The 21,458-nt window shown below is 41.1% G+C and overlaps 1 protein-coding gene across 1 annotated transcript; it reads right to left on the reverse strand.

The window, feature by feature from the left end:
• Positions 1-4,789: 4,789 nt before the first annotated feature.
• On the reverse strand, positions 4,790-12,801 carry LOC101558855 (patched domain-containing protein 3). Its single transcript, XM_012931984.2, has 4 exons — positions 11,875-12,801; positions 10,575-10,696; positions 7,536-7,681; positions 4,790-6,300 (listed from the first exon to the last, which is right to left on the reverse strand). The coding sequence occupies exons 1-4, from the start codon at positions 12,799-12,801 to the stop codon at positions 4,790-4,792; spliced, it is 2,706 nt and encodes a 901-aa protein (XP_012787438.1).
• Positions 12,802-21,458: the final 8,657 nt, after the last annotated feature.

The raw sequence follows: 21,458 nt of genomic DNA on the forward strand, positions 1-21,458 counted from the left end.
TAACACCTAATTAGAGAGAGAGAACAAAAGGGAATACCCTGCCACAGTGGGGGGGAGATGGGTGTGGTGGGGGGAGATGGGATTGGGGAGGGTGGGAGGGATGCTGGGTTTATTTGTGGTGGAGAATGGGCATTGGTGAAGGGATGGGTTCTCAAACTTTGTATGAGGGAAACATGAGCACAAAAATGTATAAATCTGTAACTGTACCCTCACGGTGATTCACTTATTAAAAAATAAATTAAAAAAAAACACCAGAGTGTATCCTACCAAAGATTTTCAGCAGGGTAGACAGAGTAAAAGGGAATTGTTTTGAAAGAGCAAGAGCAATAAATTCTTCCCCTTCTTTTACACAGTACAACCATCTTCTGTATCTTGGCACCAGCTGACATCTGTGCTCACAAAATCCATCTTTCTCAGACAGGCTCAGCAAGATGTTTCTTCAAACAAAGCATTTCCTTTTTAAAGAGTTTTAGTTCCATTTGTTAAGCTAAAGTTTTAAAATGCTGCTAAACATATGTAAGAAAAAAATTCTCTTAGACAAATCATTTAGAATATGAGCCCTACATTGTTAGATTTATTGCAGTTACCAACTTAAGAAATCCAGATGCCTGGTCCACAAAGAATACTCAATGGCAGAACCTGTGCCTTAGATGTATGAGGGCCTGGATTTGATCCTTAGCACTGAAAGTATATGAGGAGACAAGAAATGAGGGATGCTGGAACTGAAGAAATAGTATGAGGTTTATACATCTAAACTCAGTTGATTTTAGCAGTACATTGTGTCCTGAGCATCACTGGTTGTAGCCCCCAAATCCCTCTAAATAAAATAAAGAGAAATGAGAGGAATAAATGGCAGAGAATAAACATACTTTTAATGACCATTTTCTGAGTTTCTTATTTTCAAACTTGTTGACAGTTCATTCTGGTGTATTGGGAGAAGTATCTACGCTCACTGGATCTTATTTCTAACTTCCTCTTTAGGAGTTTACTTATGTTGGGCCTCACTATGTCACTGAAATTGCTTTATCTAGTGGTCCACCTTCTACTACATTTCACTTACACACCTGGCATTTGATGTATGTTGGTGTCCCTTCATTTTTAAGTTGCTTCCACTGGCTGACATGACACTGCATTTACATATAAACTCTAATCAACTACAAACATCTTGAATAGGTTTTAGCAATTCCAAGTCATATCTGCAACCCTCAATTAAAAAAAATGATTTTTTTTACCCAATGCAATAAACTCTACTAGTTTTCCAACTAACTAGAAAAGATGGTTAAGATAAAGAATTTACCCATTGCTAGCTTCTTATCACCTCATTTGTGAAGACTTATATGCCCCTCCAGACATAATCAGTCCTTGCTATGTTACCTTCACACTTTATATAGCACTATCACACTAGCACTGTCGTCTGTCCTGTTGTTCATCAATTTGCTGGAGTGGGCACCAGTAACGTCTCCATTGTGAGACTTGATGTTACTGTTTTTGGCATATCAAATATGTCATGGGTAGCTTGCCAGGCTCTGCCGTGTGGGCAGGATACTCTCAGTAGCTTGCTGGGCTCTCAGAGAGGGATGGAGGAATCGAACCCAGGACAGCATCATGCAAGGCAAATACCCTACCTGCTGTGCTATCACTCCAGTCCATACTTTATATATCTCTATTATTGGATTTATCATAATGTAAGATCATTATTTCTTCCTATATTTCTTTGCTCCAAATAGATTTTGTGCTCTTTGAGGTCTGGGTTAGATTTCCTCAATCTTTTTCCAAACACCTGCATAGGATACAGCTTGCAAAAGGCTTACTGATCTTGCATAGATGTTTATTGATCTAAACTGTTACATGAAAAGATGAAATCCATTAGGAACTTAGAAAAGCATTTCCGGTTTTCATTAGTATTAAGGAAATGTTTCCCTCTGTCTATTTTGAAAGTAAATATTAGTCCTATAATTTGTGAAAACTCTTGAATGTAGTGAAGTCATGAATGCAGAGAGTGGATTTCAGAGATTGAAGACAGAATACTATTATCTGAGGAAGAGTGAGGCAATCTCCTTTTCAATCTCCAGGACATTATTAGGTTTCATAAATCGTTATTAGACTTCATACTCCCTTCAGTAGATGTGAAGGAGAAAAGGGAAGTGCTGTTTCCTCTCATTTTTGTATCAACAGTAATGCTTACAATCTAAGTTCTAAGACTCAGGAAAAACAAGTTAGGTAAGGAAACTTAGAGAACTTTCAATGTTTTTGGAGGAAGATCAGATGAATCACTCTATAAACCAGACATAGGTAAGAAAGTTTTTTATTTGGGGGAGTGGGCACACTTGGTGGTGTATTCTTTTATGTTGGTGTAATATGGTAGCATGCAAATTTGAAGGGGTGTGAGTCTGTACCCCTAGAACATATACAATGTTATAAATCAATGGGACTTTATTTTTAAATACTTAAATCAGAGTTGTCAGAACTTATTATATAATAAACACCTATTGACCCACTTGCTGAGATTTCTCTCCTTGGTATGAAGAATGCTTTAAATTTTCAAAGATCACAGCTCCATCTTGTGGACTTGCATAAGATGGAACTGCACTTTGCTCTCTGCTTTCTACACTTATCATCATGACGCATTTGTCTTCTTCCCTTGCCTTTGCTGCTGCTTTGCTGTGATAACCGAGGTTGTACACTTGCTTGGTTATGGCATTCCCATGTTTGGTGGCTCTATGGACATCTCCTACCACTTATAGGTGGCTCAGGTGTTTGAAGCTTTCCCCCAAGCTTTCTGCAAGCAGGGGAGGGAGACAGACCCTTGCTAGAGCCAAATAATCAAAATCAAATAACAACATAATTTTGAGTTATTTGTATATTCAGCGCTGATCAGGATTGGGCCATGAAAGGATTTGAGGTTTTGTGAACAACAGGTTTCTTAGGGCCGAATGACATTACAGTGGGTAGGGCACTTGCTTTACACATAGCTGACTGAAGTTCAATCCCCAGCATCCCTTATGGTCCCTCAAGCACTACCAGGAGTTGTTCCTGAGTACTTAGCCAGTAGGAACCCCTGAGCATTGCCGGAAGTAGTCCAAAATAACCAAAACCAAAATAAAACCATGCCCCCCCGCCCCGCCGAGTTTCTCTGTATTGTTCAAATTTTCTTGAATGTGTTTTGAAAGCAAGCACATTTAAAAAAAAGATTTTCTCTTTGTTTTCTTAGATTATGAGTCACTCCTGGTGGCTCTCAGGCTTACTTCTGGCCTTGTGCTCAGGGATCACTCCAGGAGGACTCAGGGGTCTACATGGAGTGCTGGGGATAGAGGCAAGTGCCTCTATAGTACTGCTCCAGCCCTCCTTCCACCCCAATTCTACCTAGGGTTTATTTGAACTTTCAGAAACTATGACTAAAGATTTCCATTCTATCTGGCAATATTTATTTGTCAGAAACTCCTGCCCCCGCACCAGACAGTCTTAACCAGGGCCCCTCAAAGGGGGGCAGGCTGAGTCTCTCTCCTCACCCCAAGCAAAGCCCTGGCAGCCAAAAACCTCCAGAACCCAACCACAGCCATGCTCAAGGTCATTCTCCACATGCTTGGACATGCCTCACGCATGTAGGAACCGACAGAGGAACCCAGGTATGTTGGACTGTGGCTGAGATCTCCAAGCCTGCTTAGATCAGGACTGGGCCTCCTCCACCCAGACCCACAGTTTTCCAGTAACGTGGCAGTCATACTCACAAACTGCCCTTGTTGCCATGTAATCTCATCAATGGCCAAGATCCAGAGACTATAAAACGAAGCTTCTGGAAGAGAGAGATGAAGTTTTTCTCCGTCCCTCTCAGAGAGCCTGGCAAGCTACTGAGAGTATCCTGCCCGCACTGCAGAGCCTGGCAAGCTACCTGTCGCACATTCAATATGCCAAAAACAGTAACAATAACAGGCCTCATTTCATATTGCTGGAGAGAGCAGACGCCATTGGGCTACACTAGCATGTGACAGATATGAATGGAGGCGTTACTGGCGCCTGATCGATGAACAAATCGATGAACAGGACAACAGTGCTACAGAGCTATACAGTCACTGTCCCTGTCATCCCATTGCTCATCAATCTGCTCGAACAGGCACCAGTAACGTCGAATATTGAATATGCCACGGGTAGCTTGCCAGCCTCTGCCATGCAGGCGAGATACTCTTGGTAGCTTGCCAGGCTCTACGAGAGGGGCGGAGGAATCGAATCCAGGTCAACTGCATGCACGGCAAATGCCCTACCTGCTAGGCTATCACTCCAGTCCACAGTGCTACTGCTACAGTGCTGGCAATATTTCATCCATAATTCATCAAATGTTTCTCTATCATATTGTCTCTTCATCTGGGACTCTAGTTAGAAATATGTTCTCATTATTTTAGTTAAGTCTTTAATTGATAATATTTTTTAATTGATATTTTAATTTTACCACTAAAATAGCTAATTTGTGGGATACTTCAATTCTCTAAAAACCACATATCATTGAAAAGATACCTACTATATAGAAAGAGATTTCTGGTAACCTTAGTAATATTCTACTTGTGAAGATAGTTGTGCTTTTCTGTATGAAAATATTGAAATATTTCAGTACAAATATTTAACTATTACTGTTATTTATTATTTGATAGTATCATTCTTAGAAACATAAACACACACTCATCAAATATACTTTTTATGATTATACTGAACTTTTTGCCAAAGCAAATGGAGATGCTGAAAAATAATAGGCCTCTTAGATATAAATCTATCCCTCAAACAATCCCAAAAGAAACCTTCAAAAAAATGTTAGGAATACTGGAATGAAAATTAGGCCATGAAAAGCCCCAAATACCATTACCAGAAACATAATCTTAAAAAATGTCCTGAAGATGTATGCTTTAGCTACAGCCAAGACAGACACCCCAATTATTGTTGAAACTGCACTTTGTAGCACTGGGTAGCCTAGCTTATACAATGCCTCAATTGATTTTTGGTTTGCTGAGGGCTTAGAACTACAAACAAATGCATAAGAAATATGTGCAGAAAAATCAAAAGAAAACCCTATACAAACGACAAGGTTAATCATGGAGATAGTATCAAGATTGACATTCCAGAATGTCATGAAACCTGTTACCCCCACAATCACAGAGGCAATAGCGAAAGTGACCCACAAGGAACACAGCGGGTGAGGAATTAATAATAATGAAACAAAAAACATAATTACTGATGCCACAATGACATTTCGAATAGTGTTTTCAATGACTACAGCATACTGGTCGTAATATATGAATTCCTTGCTATACACCAGTAGAGGAATTTCACACTGTTCAGCTATGCTTCGTAATTGGATTAACATTTTCTTCTTATTGGTTGACGAAGAAACACCTATGGTCTGAATGAAGGCCCGGGAAGATAAGACTTCAAGGGTTGGCCGGGGGTTAATAGAGACATCAAACAGAAATCTGTCCTGGCTTCGTAAAAATATGAAGAGCTCATCAAAAAAGACTTCTTCATTATTGGGATCTTTGCTTTGCATTTCTAAATAGCCTACATATGCTTTTAACCAAAACTCTGTAAGATTGCCATCTACATAGCTATTGTCTTCAAAATCTTTTAGACACTTGTCCAACTTTCCCCTGGTATCTTTATTCCAGTAGTCTAGAGGCTTAGTAATAACAACCATAACTCTGGGGCCATAGTGTGAAAAATTTTCTTCTTCCACATCAAAATATGGTTTGATATAGGAATCATCACTTGCTAAATTTCGAAGGTCTATGCCTTCTTTCACTCGAAAACATCCATATATACTACACAAGATATATAGAACATATATGAGCACTATAAAGACTTTGGACACAGGGTGTGTGATAAAAGGTCCAAAGTAGTTTCTAAAGAACAAACTTGCTAGATGCAAGTCAGCTTCTTTACCCTGGTCAGAGTCTGGTGGCAAACAGCAGCACTTTTTCAATGAGTACCATCTTTGGCCAGGAATTAGTTCTTTTCCTTGCAGTTGGCGTACACAAATTACTTCTCTTTTACCATCCAGAGCCATAGCTGCCCCAAAACAAGTGATGTTATACAAATAACAAAAAATTAGGGTTGTTCCTGTATAGAGGCAAAAGTACTGTACCGACCTGAAAGAGGTCAGCACCCCTGTATAGAAGGCCAAGACATTGGTGAGGCTGGTGATTGTAATGGACACTGCCACCTTAAAATAGATGTCAGATAATCGCTGTGATATATTCTCAGAGTAACCGCTCTCCTGCCAAGCAGAAATCATGATAAACACGTCATCGACACCGACACCTGGCAAAAAAGCAGAGTCTTCATCCATATTATCATCCACTAAAATTTACATAGACCAATTTAAAGATGTAAAGTGTTTTCTTTGCCCATCTCATAAGGTCTTGACACTTAACTTGCTCAATCTGTTCTTAAATACCACTTTCTTGGATGCTTTCTCTGGTTACCTCTGAAAGCACAACTAATTCGTCACTCTTTTGTCTATAGTAAGTCTGTGCTTTGTATCAGCTCCTACTATTTGTGTATAGCGTCTCCTATTTCTATAGTCATCACTTAGGTTATCTTAATGAAGAGATCAGGGACCTGGTTGGCGGGGTGCTAACTGATGCAGAATTAGTAATATATGTTTGGTTCCTTTAGATTACTTGAGAGGTCAATTTTTTTCATGAGTCATTTCACAGCAATTCACAAAAATGCTTACTTTGCCAATATTCTGTTGCTTAAAATATAAGATGGACTCATTGATTGAGTCTAGCTATCATGTGGTATACTTAAGAAGTGCTGTGTAGTTAATAGACTCTTCTTTCTTTCCCCTTTCTCTCCTTCCTCCAATTCTGCCTCTCTCTATCTCTCTCTCTTTCACACACACACACACACACACACACACACACATGCACATGTGTGCATGTGCACATGCAGTTTTCTTGCTAGTTAATTTTTTTCATCCACTCTACTCTCATTCAAACTTCCCCTATTTGGTTGCTATTGTTTTCTGGCCACACTCAGAGGCTGCATAGGCTTGGATGTGCTGCTTGCACACTAGGATGAAGTGCACATGTATACCTGGCTGTGCATTGAAGATCACACACTGTGGCAGCACCAGGCATCACAGACAACAGTACTGTCAGGATCTTACTTCCTGTGGGTAAGATGTAGTAGCACCAGGTATTGAACTCATACCTCAAAGGCATGAGTTTGGTCATTGAGTAGTACTCTGGGATTCTTATATGTTGCACTATGAAAAGAAGAGAGAGAGGGAGAGACAGAGAGAGGAACAGAGACAGAGAGAGAGGAAGAAAAAGAATCCTCTATTCACATCTCTTGTCTGTTTTTTACATTTGGCATTGTGAATTTTCCAATACTAAAAATGCAGTACTATTTTTGAGTTTTTTCCTGGCACCTAATTTTGAATATGTGGCAACTCTTAAATATGGCAATTCTGCTTAAATTCCTCCCTTTTACCACCTCCCCTACCTCTACCACAGACATAATGTGTAGCCTCATTTTGTAGTACTCACCTAGAATAAGAAATGGTGCATTTGCAACTATGAGCACAAATGGCACCCCAAGGTACAACAGCAGGCCAAAGCCACTTATTACTGCCAAGGCAACAGAGAACACTCCAAAGATGGCAACACACATTTTGTTTCGTAAACAGCTGATCCTGTAAATTTGGAGGGAAAAATTATGGAATTTGTGCGGTTCATTTCTTCTAAAACTAAACATGTCCCTCAATTTCTAAAATTCTTTGTTTTTGTTTTTGGGCCACACCATCTAGTGCTCAGGGTTTACTCCTAGTTCCGCACTCAGGGATCATTCCCGGCAGGCTCCTGGCATCCCACTGTATGGGATGCAGGGGATGAAACCTAGATTGGCTGCATGCAGGGCAAGCACCCAACCTTCTGTACCAATTTCTAATATTCTTGACTTGGATACCTAATTAGAACCATCCTGGTGAGTAATTGACACATATGCTGAGGACTTCGAACTTTCAAGGAATACACCAGACCCACTAAAAATACAAAGCTATACAAAAATTGGGAATCTGTACTCTTACCAACTTATTCTGTATGATTCTCATGCAGCTAGCAATTACTTATCTGTGAACTAGCACTTGAGAACTGAAGCTATGCTAAAACATGGAAGATGACTGGTTCCAACTCTGATTTCTAGGGATGTCTGAATATAACACACAGCATATGGAGGGAAGATTGTAGCAAAGAAAATATCCATACCCAGTTCTCTTTTCATTTGCACATCCTACTCTAACTAACCACAAATCCCATCTTAAGTCCTATATTTCATACAGAGCATTTAATTTCTATTGTGGATAACCAAAAGTATGAATTTCTCCTTTTAAAAAGTTTTGAGGGGCTGGAGCGATAGCACAGCGGGGAGGGTATTTGCCTTGCACGCGGCCAACCCAGGTTCGATTCCCAGCATCCCATGTGGTCCCCCGCACACCACCGGGAGTAATTCCTGAGTGTAGAGCCAGGAGTAACCCCTGTGCATCACCAAGTGTGACCCAAAAAGAAAAACAAATTTTTTTGAGGATCCCTTTCTATTGATGAAGGGGATTTTAGAAAAGTTGTTCCTAATTTAAAAAGAGAGAGAGAGAGAGAGAGAGAGAGAGAGAGAGAGAATAAAAGAAAAGACTAAAGTTGCCATTTTGAATAGCACATGCTTATTTATTTATTTATTTATTTATTTATTTATTTTATTTTAAAATCACACCCAGAGATGCTCAGGGGTTACACCTGGCTCTGTGCTCAGGAATTACTTCTGGTGGTGTTCGGGGGACCAGATGGAATGCAGGGGATTGAACCTGGGTTGGGCGCATGCAAAGCAAATGCCCTACACTGTACTATTGCTCCAGCCCACACATGCTTATTTGTTATACACACACACAAAAAAGAAAATATCTAAGCATTTAAAAATATGGATTTAGTACTTACCTATAACTAACATTACGTTGAAGTATTTTTGACATCAACTTCTGGTTTTATTAACTGCTTTAAAGGAAATACTGATGCCTGCCTCTGGTGGTAGAAACTAAATTTGCTTTGAAGATTAGAAAGAGTCAACTAAGAAAACGGACCCAGTGATTCCAAAATAGAAAGAAAATGACTTAAAGATCCTCTCACACATGACTTTAAGACCACATCAATCAGATGAGCTTTCTTCTTTTTTTTTGGTTTTTGGGTCATACCCGGTGATGCACAGGGGTTACTCCTGGCTCTTGACTCAGGAATTACCCCTGGCGGTGCTCAGGGGACCATATGGGATGCTGGGATTAGAACCCGGGTCGGCCATGTGCAAGGCAAACGCCCTACCCGCTGTGCTATCGCTCCAGCCCCCGAGCTTTCTTCTTATTAAATAGAGTTCTGTTACAGCACGGTTGTAATTTCCCTCTTTTGCCCAATGTGAGTTCTATTCGGAGCCCCAAATTTACACATTACCACAATTTCAGAAAAAAAGTAGATAAATTGCTTTATTACAATAAATTATGAATGTTGTGAATACCTGTCTCCCCCAATGCTTCCTAAAAACAACATTATATTGGCTTATAAGAGCTTACAGGAATTAAACATTTAAAAAATGGGAGATTTTGATAATAGCAAAGTTTTCTTTTGATTTTGATAATAGCAAAGTTTTCTTTTGATTTTCTTTTGATGTTCAAAGGTGCATTTGATATCAGACTGATCAGGCTAAAATTCAATATGGATATGTTTATTCTTATTTCCTCATTTAAATTTCTGGATTTTTTTGGTGTAAATTTTTAGAGTTGGGGGAGAGATGTATGTTATTGACTACCATGACTTGGATTTTGGTTGATATGTGAATATTTCCTAAATGATTTTCTTTTGATGTTCAATAAATAACAGAGAAAAGGACTTGAAAATGCAACACTGTAGGAACTGGGGAGAACACACCTGAATGTTCTAGTCCCCAGGAAGGACATGGGTCCTTCTGATAACAGAATACATTCAGAGAATCTAAGAACATTAAATGTGATGGGTTCTAGGTCTGCAGACCCTAATTCAGTGGATTCAGAGTGAAGCTGAAGACTCTTTGTTTTTAAAATTTCCTCATATGATACCAAAGTTCAGCTATATTTGACTTCCTAAGAGCTTAACGTCCAATTTTCTGGATTTTTCTATTGAATGAATAGGGGAGGTCTAGGTCAGAAATGATTATACATAAAGAAGAGTCTACATGGGAAGAGAGTCAGATATCTCTTGAAAGGCAATTATGTTTATCAGGAGTAAAGATTAAAGTGTAGCTCAAGAAGGGAAAGATTTTATCCGAAACTGATCTACTAATTAGTTTAAGTTTTGTTATTCCCAGAACGTCCATATTTAAATATTACAGAAACTCATTCTAATACTGTATGCCATAGAATAAAGGTCAATTTAGAACACAATTTTTGAAAATGTCTTACTTTTATGGATATGCCCTTTGTGGAAATAACACTTTCTTATTATATACATTATGAATCATTTACCACAATAAAATATTTTTAAAAGAATTTAAAAAAATAAATAGAAGAATTTTACCTGAAGCACGATATGACTGCAAATAATATGATCAGAGTATATGCCAGGTAAAACAAAGGGATCACTGTGTTAGTCGTTTTCTCAAATTCCTTTAGCCGGGAAAGGGATGTAAAGTAGACCACCTGCCACAAATATAAACTCAGGTCAATAACTTTAATTCTAACATTTTTTTTGGAGGTCACATCCAGTAGTACTCAGGGGTTACTCTTGGCTCTGAGCTCAGGAATTACTTCTGGCAGTGCTCTGGGGACCTTCTGAAATGCTGGGCATCAAAACTGAACAGCCATGTGCAAGGCAAATGCCCTACCCACTGTACTATCACTCCCATCCTCATTCTAACATTTGGATGTGACTTACTACTAAACACTGTAGCCTACTCATCAAATCATTAAAAGAGCAAAAATATATGGATTATGACTTTAGGATCTGGCCTGCTTTTCATAGTTTCTTCTCAAAATTCCAGTGTTTGAAACCCCTTAATCACAACTTTTAAATTTTGTATAACAATGTTGAAATCCAGAAAAACGATCAAGAAAGTGTGGCTTTTTCTTTGTTTTCGTATTTTGTTGACATACTAGGTTGACATAATTTTGCTTATCTTTACTTTTAACTACACAACTATCATTTCAGAAAAGCTTGGTATTCAAAGGCTTTTTCCAGCAGGAAGAAGTATTAGTAAATTTTCACAAGTGTTAGTAAATTTGCCAGCTTAACAATTATTGAACAGCTAGTAGGTGCTTGGTAGCAGGCTCTAATCTACCTGAAAAGCTCTAAACTAGCTATTTTAATTTCAACGTAACCATATAAAATCTTTATTTTATTTTTCATTACAATTAACCTACCCGAAAAACCTATAAACTAGCTACTTTTATTTCAACAGAACCACATAAAATGTTTATTTTGCTTTTTTATTTCAATGAACCCGGTGTGTATGTGGGGGGGGCGGGGTGTGTTTCAGGGGGATGGTATGGCTCCAGGGAATAGCGAAAAATTCAATTCGCAGTAAGAATTTGAAAGCAATTTGCCTAGAAAGATACCCCTCACCCCCAAATGAAACCTCAAGATCAGTATCTCCACTGAAAAACAACCGTGGAGGATGTAGAATTTGTGGTTCCTTTAGCAAGTCCGCCACGCCCCTCCAGACCTCTCCCTACCCACCACAGACACACACAGCGCAACGCTTCCGAGGGTTTAAGGTTTGTGGCATCCTCCAGTGTAGCTTCAAGGAAGGTATCCTTTAACCACTCAGGGTAGACCGTTTGTTCCCTCCCGTTGGCCTATGACCCCCGGTCTCCGGTACCTGGATGTTCTCCAAGTTTGGGTCCAGTTTAATGTTGTTGATTCTCTCCAGGAACGCCATCAGCCACAACTTGCTCAGCTCCCTTTCCTGCACCTGCTCTGTCTTTAGGAAGTACAGCATCCGGAAGGCTTGGATCTTCGGGCTCGCCTCTCCCGACGGCTCGTACCCGACGAGGCGGGGCCCTCCGACGTAGCCCGCCAGCACCAGGATGGTGTGGTTGCCGTGCCGGTGGACGGGGTAGGAGACAGCCGACAGGTTGGTGTGGCCCTGCTGCACCCAGAGGGACAGGAGCGGGTTGCGCTCCACGCACTGCTTCCGGTAGGAGGCGCACACCTTCTCGAAGGTGATGGCGGACCCGTTCTCTGCTTTGGCTTCCACGGAGCGCACGTCTAGGTCCAAACGAATCAGCTTCTCAAACGTCTCCGGCGTCATCAGCTGTCCCACCTCGGTCACCGCGATCACGGAGAGGAAGTGCGACTCCACGCTCTGCCTGGAGGGGAAGAAGTGTTCATTGTCCGGGTTGACGAAGTAGGTTTCCACGAACGCCCGCTCACGCTTGGCGGGACTCGCGACGGGGGTGTAATGTTCCTCCTGGTCATCCACCTCCTCCTCGGGCAGGAAAAAGAAGCCACAGCCCAGGACAACTGTCAATGCCAAGGGCGTCAGCAGGAAAGGCCAGGGGTGCGCGCCCACTCTCCAGCCCAGCTTCTGGAAGGCGAGGGCAAGGGGAGCCTCCACGCAGTTGGTGTGAAAGCGCCTCTGCTCTTTCCTGTCAGATCTCTGGGAGCCAGAGGACGTGGCCTCTGACTCTTTGACCTCCGTACTTTGGGGCGACGTCACCTCAGACCCCTGCTCTGGCGGGCTCGTTGCTTCGTTTTGGTCCCCGTCGGTCTCGTTGGGAGTCACTTTAGGGCTACTGAACTCCATTCCTGGACAGCGAAGGCAGTTTCTAGGCAGCCAACGAGGTGGCAGTGACTGGATGGCCAACTTGTGAGCGGCTACTTGCCGAAACTCGCGCTTCCATCCAATCCAACGGTTTCTGGTTCCTGGCTTCCGGTTTCCGGTGGAAACTCTGAGGAAGTCTGTTCGCCTGCACAGAGCTTCCTTGGGTTGAGCAAGTGTGCTCTGAGCTAAGCAGCGCCACAGCTCTCTGTGGTAAGTCTAGACTCCGTGCATTTAAGTTTGTATAAGAAACACTTGGTGGAGGACGAGAGCACCAAAGCCTGCCCTGTGGGAGTCGCAATTTAATTGGGATCTGACTTGTTCACAGACTTGTGCACTTCTCACAGAGACAAAGGCATGTGCTCACACGCATGACATAATAGGACCTGTATTGTAAGCGTCAGTTTTTCACCTCTCTGGGGATTACCTAGTAGTAGCACAGTTCTCAGGTAAGGCTTTGGGGACTTCCTATAGCCTTTTAAATTATTTTTATTTGTGACTGCACGATAAGCATTTATATACATCATCACTCTTCAAAGTTACAAATAAACGCACAGAAAGGAAAAGTGAATGGGGAAAACAGCCCCTAACCTTCCTTCTCTCATCAGGTTGGTTTTTTTTTTTTGTTTTTTGCCTTTTGGCTCACACCCGATGATGCTCAGGGGTTACTCCTGACTCTGCACTCAGGAATCACTTCTGGCAGTGCTCAGGGGACAATATGGGATGCTGAGGATTGAACCCAGGTCGGCGGCTTGCAGGGCCAGCACCCTACCTACTTACTAATGGTTCCAGCCTCTCCTCTCATCTTAAAGGGTTAAAAAGCAAGATAAGTGCAGTGGGTAGGACTTTTGCCTTCATTCTACTGATAAAGTTTTGATACCCAGTATCCCATATGGTCTCACCAGTCTCTCTAGTAGTGATCTCTGATCGCAGAGACAGGAAAAATCACCAGCATGTGTGTCCACCCTACCATCCCCCGCAAAAAAAAGGGAGAAAAAAAGAAAAGAAATGAGTTAGGTGCTGGAGCCATTGTACAGTGCATAGGATGCTTACTTTTGATGTTGCTAACCCTGGTTTCATTCCTGAAGCCCCATGTGGTACCCAAGTTTTGCCAGCATTGATACCTGAGTGCAGAACCAGGTGAAACCCTGAGCACTGCTGTGTGTGGCAGGAGAGCTCCCCACCTCCACAAAAAAAGAAAAACAAAAAGGAGCTTGCTTGTGTTGTCGATCTCTTTCTGTGAAGTTACAAGGATAGGATGTGTGCGGATGCATTTTCATAAATAGTATTGAATTTATGAAATGCAATCTATGTGTTCAATCCCAATGAATTCTATCCCAATGAATCCATGTGTACAAATAACATTTCCACTGGATACAGTCAAGAATCTTAACAGGTAAGTGCATATAAATGTATTTTTAACTATTGCATAATTTCCTAAAATATGCATATGGCTGGGCTGGATTGATAGCACAGCGGGTAGGGTGTTTGCCTTGCAGATGGCCGACCCTGGTTCGATTCCTCCTTCTGTCTCGGAGATTCTGGCAAGCTACAGAGAGTATCCCACCCACATGGCAGAGCCTGGCAAGCCACCACTGGCGAATTCGATATGCCAAAAACAGTAACAACAAGTCTCACAATGGAGATATTACTGGTCCTGCTCGAGCAAATCGATGAGCAATGGGATGACAGTGTACAGTATACAGTGATGCATAAAATATGAATTAGCCATAATCCTATTGATAGGCCTGTAGTTTGTTTAGGGCCTTTTGTTGTTATAAACAATGTGAAATGATGAGTGTGTTTATTTAATACAGGAGAACTTTGTCTGCAAGGTAATATTTTTAAAAGTGGAATTATTGAATTCAAAGAGATCATCTTTGCATTTTCTTTTTTTTTAACTTTATTTAAACACTGTGGTTTACAAAGTTGTTAATAATAACACTGTTGTTTCAGACATTTGGTGTCTGAAACAACATCAACCGCACCACCAGTGTGACCTCCCCTACCCTTGGCCCCAGTTCCTCACCTTTCCCCCTAAGTTTGTTCTCTTAGCAGGTACAAAATTTTATATTGCTTGTTACAACAAAGTGGCAAGTTATCAAAAAGTAGTTCAACAACATAAAATATGTGAAAATTGTTATATCTCACAATGATGTTATTAAAGTCATTATCTGAGGAATTCCTGAACTGTTTGCTTGCTAGTTGAGCCTTCTGTGTTGTTTTTGTTTATTGAGGATGTGGGTTTCTATGCTATTTTCCCATCTAATTTGTGGTGTTCCTATTGAGCTGGCAATATTGTGGAATTTAAAGGTGTCACGTGGCTGCATATGTGCTTGTGCCCTCCAAAAGCTGTAGAGCTGGTACAATTCTTTGCCTTGGCATCTCTAAGATTAGTCACGAAGCTGTTATATACTGGAGGCTGTGGACCATGAGTGCGGTCGCTGGGGTTTCTAGCAGTGCAGCTAAGTTGTAGGGGAGGCAGCCTGGTCCCAATTAGGAGGAGTCCCCAGAGTTTTCAGCCCAAAGAAGGGTATAACTGGAAGTTTCATCAGCTTGACATCTCTTCTGAGATTAGTTTTATCTTTACATTTCTAAAGCTATAGATAAATGAATGCCCATAGGAATTGTATCATTTTATACCTTGACAGTGTATAAGGTTTATATTTGACATAACCTATCCGGCCCGCACAGAAGAGCCTGGCAAGCTCCCCATGGCATATTCAGTATGCCAAAAACAGTAACAATGATTTGTCTCATTCCCCTGACCCTGAAAGAGCCTCCAGTGCAGCACCTTTGGGATGCTATAAACAATGCTTTAAATATTGCAGCTTTTTTTCTGTACACTTGTGATTTTCTTCTTGATTTGTGGAAAGTAATCCCATTTTTAATAAATGGGAAAAACATGAAGATATAACTTGTATTACTTGTATCACTTGTCATCCCGTTGATCTTCAATTTGCTCGAGAGGGCTCCAGTAACATCTCCATTCATCCCTGTCATGTGCTAGTGTAGCCCAGTGGTATCTGCTTGCTCCAGGAACACGAAGAGCCTCAAACCATTCATTCAGGGTTTTGATGAAGAAGTCTGATCAGCTCATAGGTGGGCGACCACGTGGTCTTTTGACATTATATGGAATACAGTCGGTAACAGCTCTAGTCCATTGGTTATCTCTAAATCGCATTACGTGTCTGGCCCATTTGATTTTCGACGCCTTGGCAAACGAGACAGCATCCCTGATTTTTTAAAAAAAAATGTTTTTAAATTAATGAGTCACTGTGAGGGTGCAGTTACAGAGTTTCGTGCCTGTGTTACAGTCATACAATACTCGAGTACCCATCCCTCCACCAGTGCCCATTCTCCTCCATCGATGGCCCCAGGGTCCCTCCCTACCCCTCACCGTGCTATCCGGGCACCCCCCCCCCCCCGTCGCCCCTCCTGCCCCTCCCCCCATGACAGGGAATTCCTTAGTGTTCTCTCACTTCTTTTGGGTGTTATGGTTTGAATGGAGATACTGGGTAGCTATCATGTTCAACCTATAATCTGCTTTCAATCCGCCTGTCCTATCCTGAGTGGATCCTCCACTGCACTTTGCTTAGTGTTCCCTTCTCTGTTTGAGCTGCCTTCTCCCCCAGCATGTGGTGAGGTCAGCTTCCAAGCCGTGGAGCAGGCCTCCTGATACTATTGCTACTACTTCAGATTCCTTCTCTCACTTGAGTGAAACATGATACTCCGGGCATAGCTCTTTCCATTCCTCTTTGGGATACCCTAATAGCGTTCTTGTCCTGTTTTCATAGGGCCCAGGTCTCTGAGGCGTATATTAGTGCAGGAAGAACCGTGGAGTTGAAAAGATGTGCTCGGAGCCAGAGGTTCTTTGTCCTTTTAACAACTTCTTCGACGCTCGAAGAAGTGGCATATTTGATATGCCAAAAACAGTAACAATAATGGGCCTCATTCAAAGACATAACAATAACATTTATTTGGGTTACAATTTTTTGGGGGATTTTGAGCCACTTTGTCTATGTTTAGAAGCTGCTCTTAACTCTGGAATTATTCCTGGAGGTGCTTGGGGGGGCCATAGTGGATGCTGGAGACCAAACTTGGGTCTACTGTATGCAAGACAAGCTCCTTACTCCCTGTATTATTGCTTCAGCCCCTTCTCTGGCATCTTAGATTTTCAAATAAGGAGCACATTCTTAATATCAGCTGAAATTGTAATTAGACCACCTGAGTCTTCGTTCAAGGGGTCTTTAAGGGAAATGGTTAGAGGGAAGAAGATAAAATTGCAAAGATGCTTACTAATAATCAAGATTGCTTGCAGATTACATTTCCTGAGTTTTGTTACTTTTAATACCAGGTATGCTTTATGAACACAACTTGTTCATTGATATTTATTGCTAAAGGCAATGTCTGAAAATATTATCTAAGTTGCTTTTTTTGTAAAATGAAATTTAGATGTCCTGTGTGTAGTTTACCATACTAGCTTATTGAAAAGCACGAGAAAATAAGGTCCCGGTTTTGGTACTACATATTTGGTAAATAAATTATACTGAAAGTATTGTCAAGGGTTTGTTGCAGTAGTTTAAACTGAAACAGAGTAGATTGAAGTCTGGACTGTACCTTCAATTAACTGTGATATTGAATGGCTCATTTAACTTTATTGTTTCCACTTGTAAATTTATGTTTTGGTGAGACATGTTATCCACAAAATGCCATGATCTGATGAATAGAATGTAATGAAGCTAATCTTAATATTGTGATGTATGAGGGTTAAGCCGTAATTTTGCTACGGTCTTCATGCACTCTATTGGCTTAAGAAATGTCATATGTTGGCTTATTGTTTTAGTTGTTGGAAAGTTAGAAACTTAAACAGGTAGCTAAGCTGGTAACCAGGGAGGCAGCCAGCGACTAGTCCTCTGAGTGACCCCTTCTGGGAACTGGGCAAAGATGAATAGGTCAAAAAATCATAAAGTCATGACTGAAAGGAGACAGAACAGGCCAGGTCTACTGATTGCTAAGTAGATGGGTGGAAGTGGAAGAATGGGGACCATAGAAACAATTAAACCATTAGTATATGTCCATATGGAACTTCAAACAGAATTATTTGTTTCCCAAAGATGCCCAGCAACAAGGACTCCCTCCCTCCCAACCAAGTCCCATGGAACCCTTCTGCCTCAGTGTATCTCAAAGTATTGTCACGAAGCAGCCAATTAAGAAACTCTGTTTTTTGTTTGTTTGTTTGTTTTGTTTTGTTTTGTTTTTGCTTTTTGGGTCAAACCCAGCAATGCACAGAGGCTACTCCTGGCTTTGCACTCAGAAATTACGCCTGGCTCAGGGACCATATGGGATGCTGAGAATCGAACCCGGGTCCGCCACGTGTAAGGCAAACGCCCTACCCGCTGTACTATTGCTCTAGCACCCCAAAGCTCCATTCTTTTGCTCTTCTCTTTGTACCACAAGTGTTGCCAGGAATCTTCTTGTATAACACTCTTTATACCCATGCTTTGGCTGCAGTTTCAAGTCACTGCCTAATTGTGGTCAGTCAACTTCAATGAATCTCCTTGCCTTCTTGCCTAAAGATGTTTTTGGTGTGGACTGACTAATTAGGCTAACGGTTATAGCAATATTATGAGAAAAAAAATAGTTTCCCTTAACTGTGTTTTCATTTAAAATAACTATTTTTGAAAAGCATTTGATACTGAGAAAAAAGCTGTAAAAATAGTAAAATAAATCCTGAATCTTTGAACCAAATACGCACTTAAAAATCACTCTCTCTCTACATACAAAATATTCTTGTTTTTTAAAAATTGTTCCAATTGGCGGAGAAGCCCCCTCCCCACCCCATGCCCGCCGGGGTTTGGGGCTCGCCCTGACGCCCCCACCCCCGCCTGGCACCTTTCAGCAGCTGCCGTGGATTCCTGACCACTCCCCACTCTGCTGGTTAGGGGCGTGTCCTCACCTTAGGGGCGTGGCCTCAAAATTGGGCGTGGCCTCTTTCCGGAGCTGCCGCTTACGTGGCTGCAGTTGTTTTTTTTTACCATTCTGTGCATTGTTCTTTGGCCACAATTGATAGAACCCACTCCTCTGAAGAATTCCCTGGTCATCTTAGTCACTATATGGTAATAGTCAAGTAACCTAGCCTATCCTAATTTCACAAAAACTGTCGGTGAACACATTAAGTTGCACATAAAAGTCCTTTGTAAAAAGAGCATAGCCCCACATCTTCAGTTGAGGCCCCTCCCAAGCCAAGGAGAGCACCAGATAGTAAAGCCCATAACAACATGAAGAAACAGCGAAAATCCCCACCACCAGGAGAGATCCAAGAAAATATCTCACTAACCTCAGAAGCAACTTCCCAGAAATACAACCTCCTCTTGGATAAAGAATTCAGAGAGGAAATTGTGAGGATGGTTCACGAACTCAAAGTAACTATGGAACGAACTTCCAATAAATTAAGGGAGGATATGGATGCAGCATTGGAAAGGTCCACCAAGATAATCCAGGAAGAAATGAAAGCAGAAATTTCAAAGCTACGAACAGAAGTCACACAACTAAAAGAATCAGTAGGTGAAATAAAAAACTCCGTAGGAGCCCTCAATAGTAGAATGACTACAGCTGAAGACAGAATCAGTGAGCTTGAAGATGAGCTGCACAAAGCATATATAGGGAACAACAAATAATGGCAAAAGACCTCAAAATGGCTCTAGAGCGAATTAGAGTCCTAGGGGATGACCTCAGGAGAAACAACATAAGAATCATGGGAGTGCCGGAACCACACGGAACCAATCCCAGTGAAAAAAACACAATTAAAGACATAATTGCTAAAAAATTCCCAGAGCTAGAGAATGAGGACATCCAGATCCAAGGAGTCCGAAGGGTGCCAGCTAAAAGGGACCCAAATAGAAAATCCCCAAGGCATATCATAGTCAGAATGATGGATGCCGTGGATAGAGACACAATACTGCAAGCAGCAAGATCAAAGAAGGAGATCATATACAAAGGAGCACCCCTTAGATTCACAGCAGACCTATTAGAAGAAACCCTCCAAGCCCGAAGACAATGGTGGGATATAGTGAAAAAACTTAATGAAATGAATGCCTCACCAAGAATACTCTACTTGGCTAAACTCTCAGTTAAACTTGAAGGAACCATACACTATTTCATGGACAAGTAACAGCTCAGGAACTTCATAGACTCAAGACCAAATTTAAAAGAAGGACTCAAAGAGCTACTATAAGACAAGGAAAAAACCTACAAGAACAACAAACACTACAAAAAAATGACACAAAATCCCATGATAATAATTTCTCTTAATGTCAAAGGTCTAAATGCACCAATCAAGAGGCACAGAGTGGCAAAATGGATTTGGAAACTAAACCCAACTTTCTGCTGCCTACAAGAAACACATCTGAATAGTCAGAACAAACAGACTCAAAATCAAAGGATGGAAAACAATCCTGCAAGCAAACAGCTCCCTCAAAAAAAAAAAAAGTGGGGGTGGCCATACTAGTATCCGATAGCATAGATTTCAGGCTGAAAAAGATCAGAAGGGACAGCGAAGGTCATTTTCTATTCATCAAGGGATATGTACAATAGGAAGAAATCACACTCTTAAACGTATACGCACCTAATGAACGACCAGCTAAATACTTAAAAGAACTCCTAACAAAATTTAAGGAAGACATAACTAGCACCACGATAGTAGTTGGAGACTTCAACACTGCCTTATCACCTCTGGATAGATCGACAAGAAAAACACTCAGCAAGGAAACGATGGCTCTGAAGGAAGAAATGGAGGAGACAGGGCTAATAGACCTATACAGGGCTATACACCCAAAAAAGAAAGAATACACATTATTTTCCAGCGCACACGGGACGTTTTCCAAAATAGACCAAGTTCTGGGCCACAAATTATACCTTAATAGAATCAGGAAGATAGAAATTGTATCAACTATCTTTTCAGACTATGATGCACTGAAGATGGAAGTTAATCACGCACAGACGCGGAGAATCAAATCAAACACTTAGAAATTAAATAACTCACTATTGAACAACGAGTGGGTCATGAAGGAAATCAAGGAAGAAATCAAGAGATACCTCGAAACAAATGAGAATGAAGACACAAGCTACCAGAACCTATGAGACGCAGCTAAAGCTGTGTTAAGGGGAAAATTTATAGCTCTGCAAGCCTTCCTCAGAAAGGAAGAAAGGGCCTATATAGATAGCTTGACTTCGCAGCTCAAGATATTAGAAGAGGACCAGCAAAAGGAACCCAAACCAGATCGAAGGAAAGAAATAATAAAACTTAGAGCAGAAATTAACGATATGGAAACCCGAAAAACAATCCGAAAGATCAATGAAACAAAGAGCTGGTTCTTTGAGAAAATAAATAAGATTGATAAACCGCTAGCAAGACTCACAAAGAAAGAAAGAAAGAAAGAAAGAAAGAAAGAAAGAAAGAAAGAAAGAAAGAAAGAAAGAAAGAAAGAGAGAAAGAAAGAAAGAGAGAAAACCCTAATAAACCGAATCAGAAATGAAAAGGGGGACATCACAACAGAAACCAAGGAGATTCAAAGGATCATCAGAGACTACTTTGAAAGTCTGTATGCCACGAAACAAGAGAACCTAAAAGAAATGGACGA

Source organism: Sorex araneus, chromosome 9 (genome assembly GCF_027595985.1).
Source record: "Sorex araneus isolate mSorAra2 chromosome 9, mSorAra2.pri, whole genome shotgun sequence".
Taxonomy (NCBI): domain Eukaryota; kingdom Metazoa; phylum Chordata; class Mammalia; order Eulipotyphla; family Soricidae; genus Sorex; species Sorex araneus.

What these genes read in the sequence shown, in the direction of transcription:
- LOC101558855 (XM_012931984.2), bottom strand. Translation starts at nt 12,801, where the DNA reads ATGGAGTTCAGTAGCCCTAAAGTGACTCCCAACGAGACCGACGGGGAC. An exon ending in GCAGTCATATCGTGCTTCAG is followed by an intron (nt 7,682 to 10,574) that starts GTAAAATTCTTC and finishes CCAAATTTACAG; the next exon opens with GATCAGCTGTTTACGAAACA. An exon ending in TGCACCATTTCTTATTCTAG is followed by an intron (nt 6,301 to 7,535) that starts GTGAGTACTACA and finishes CTTTTTTGCCAG; the next exon opens with GTGTCGGTGTCGATGACGTG.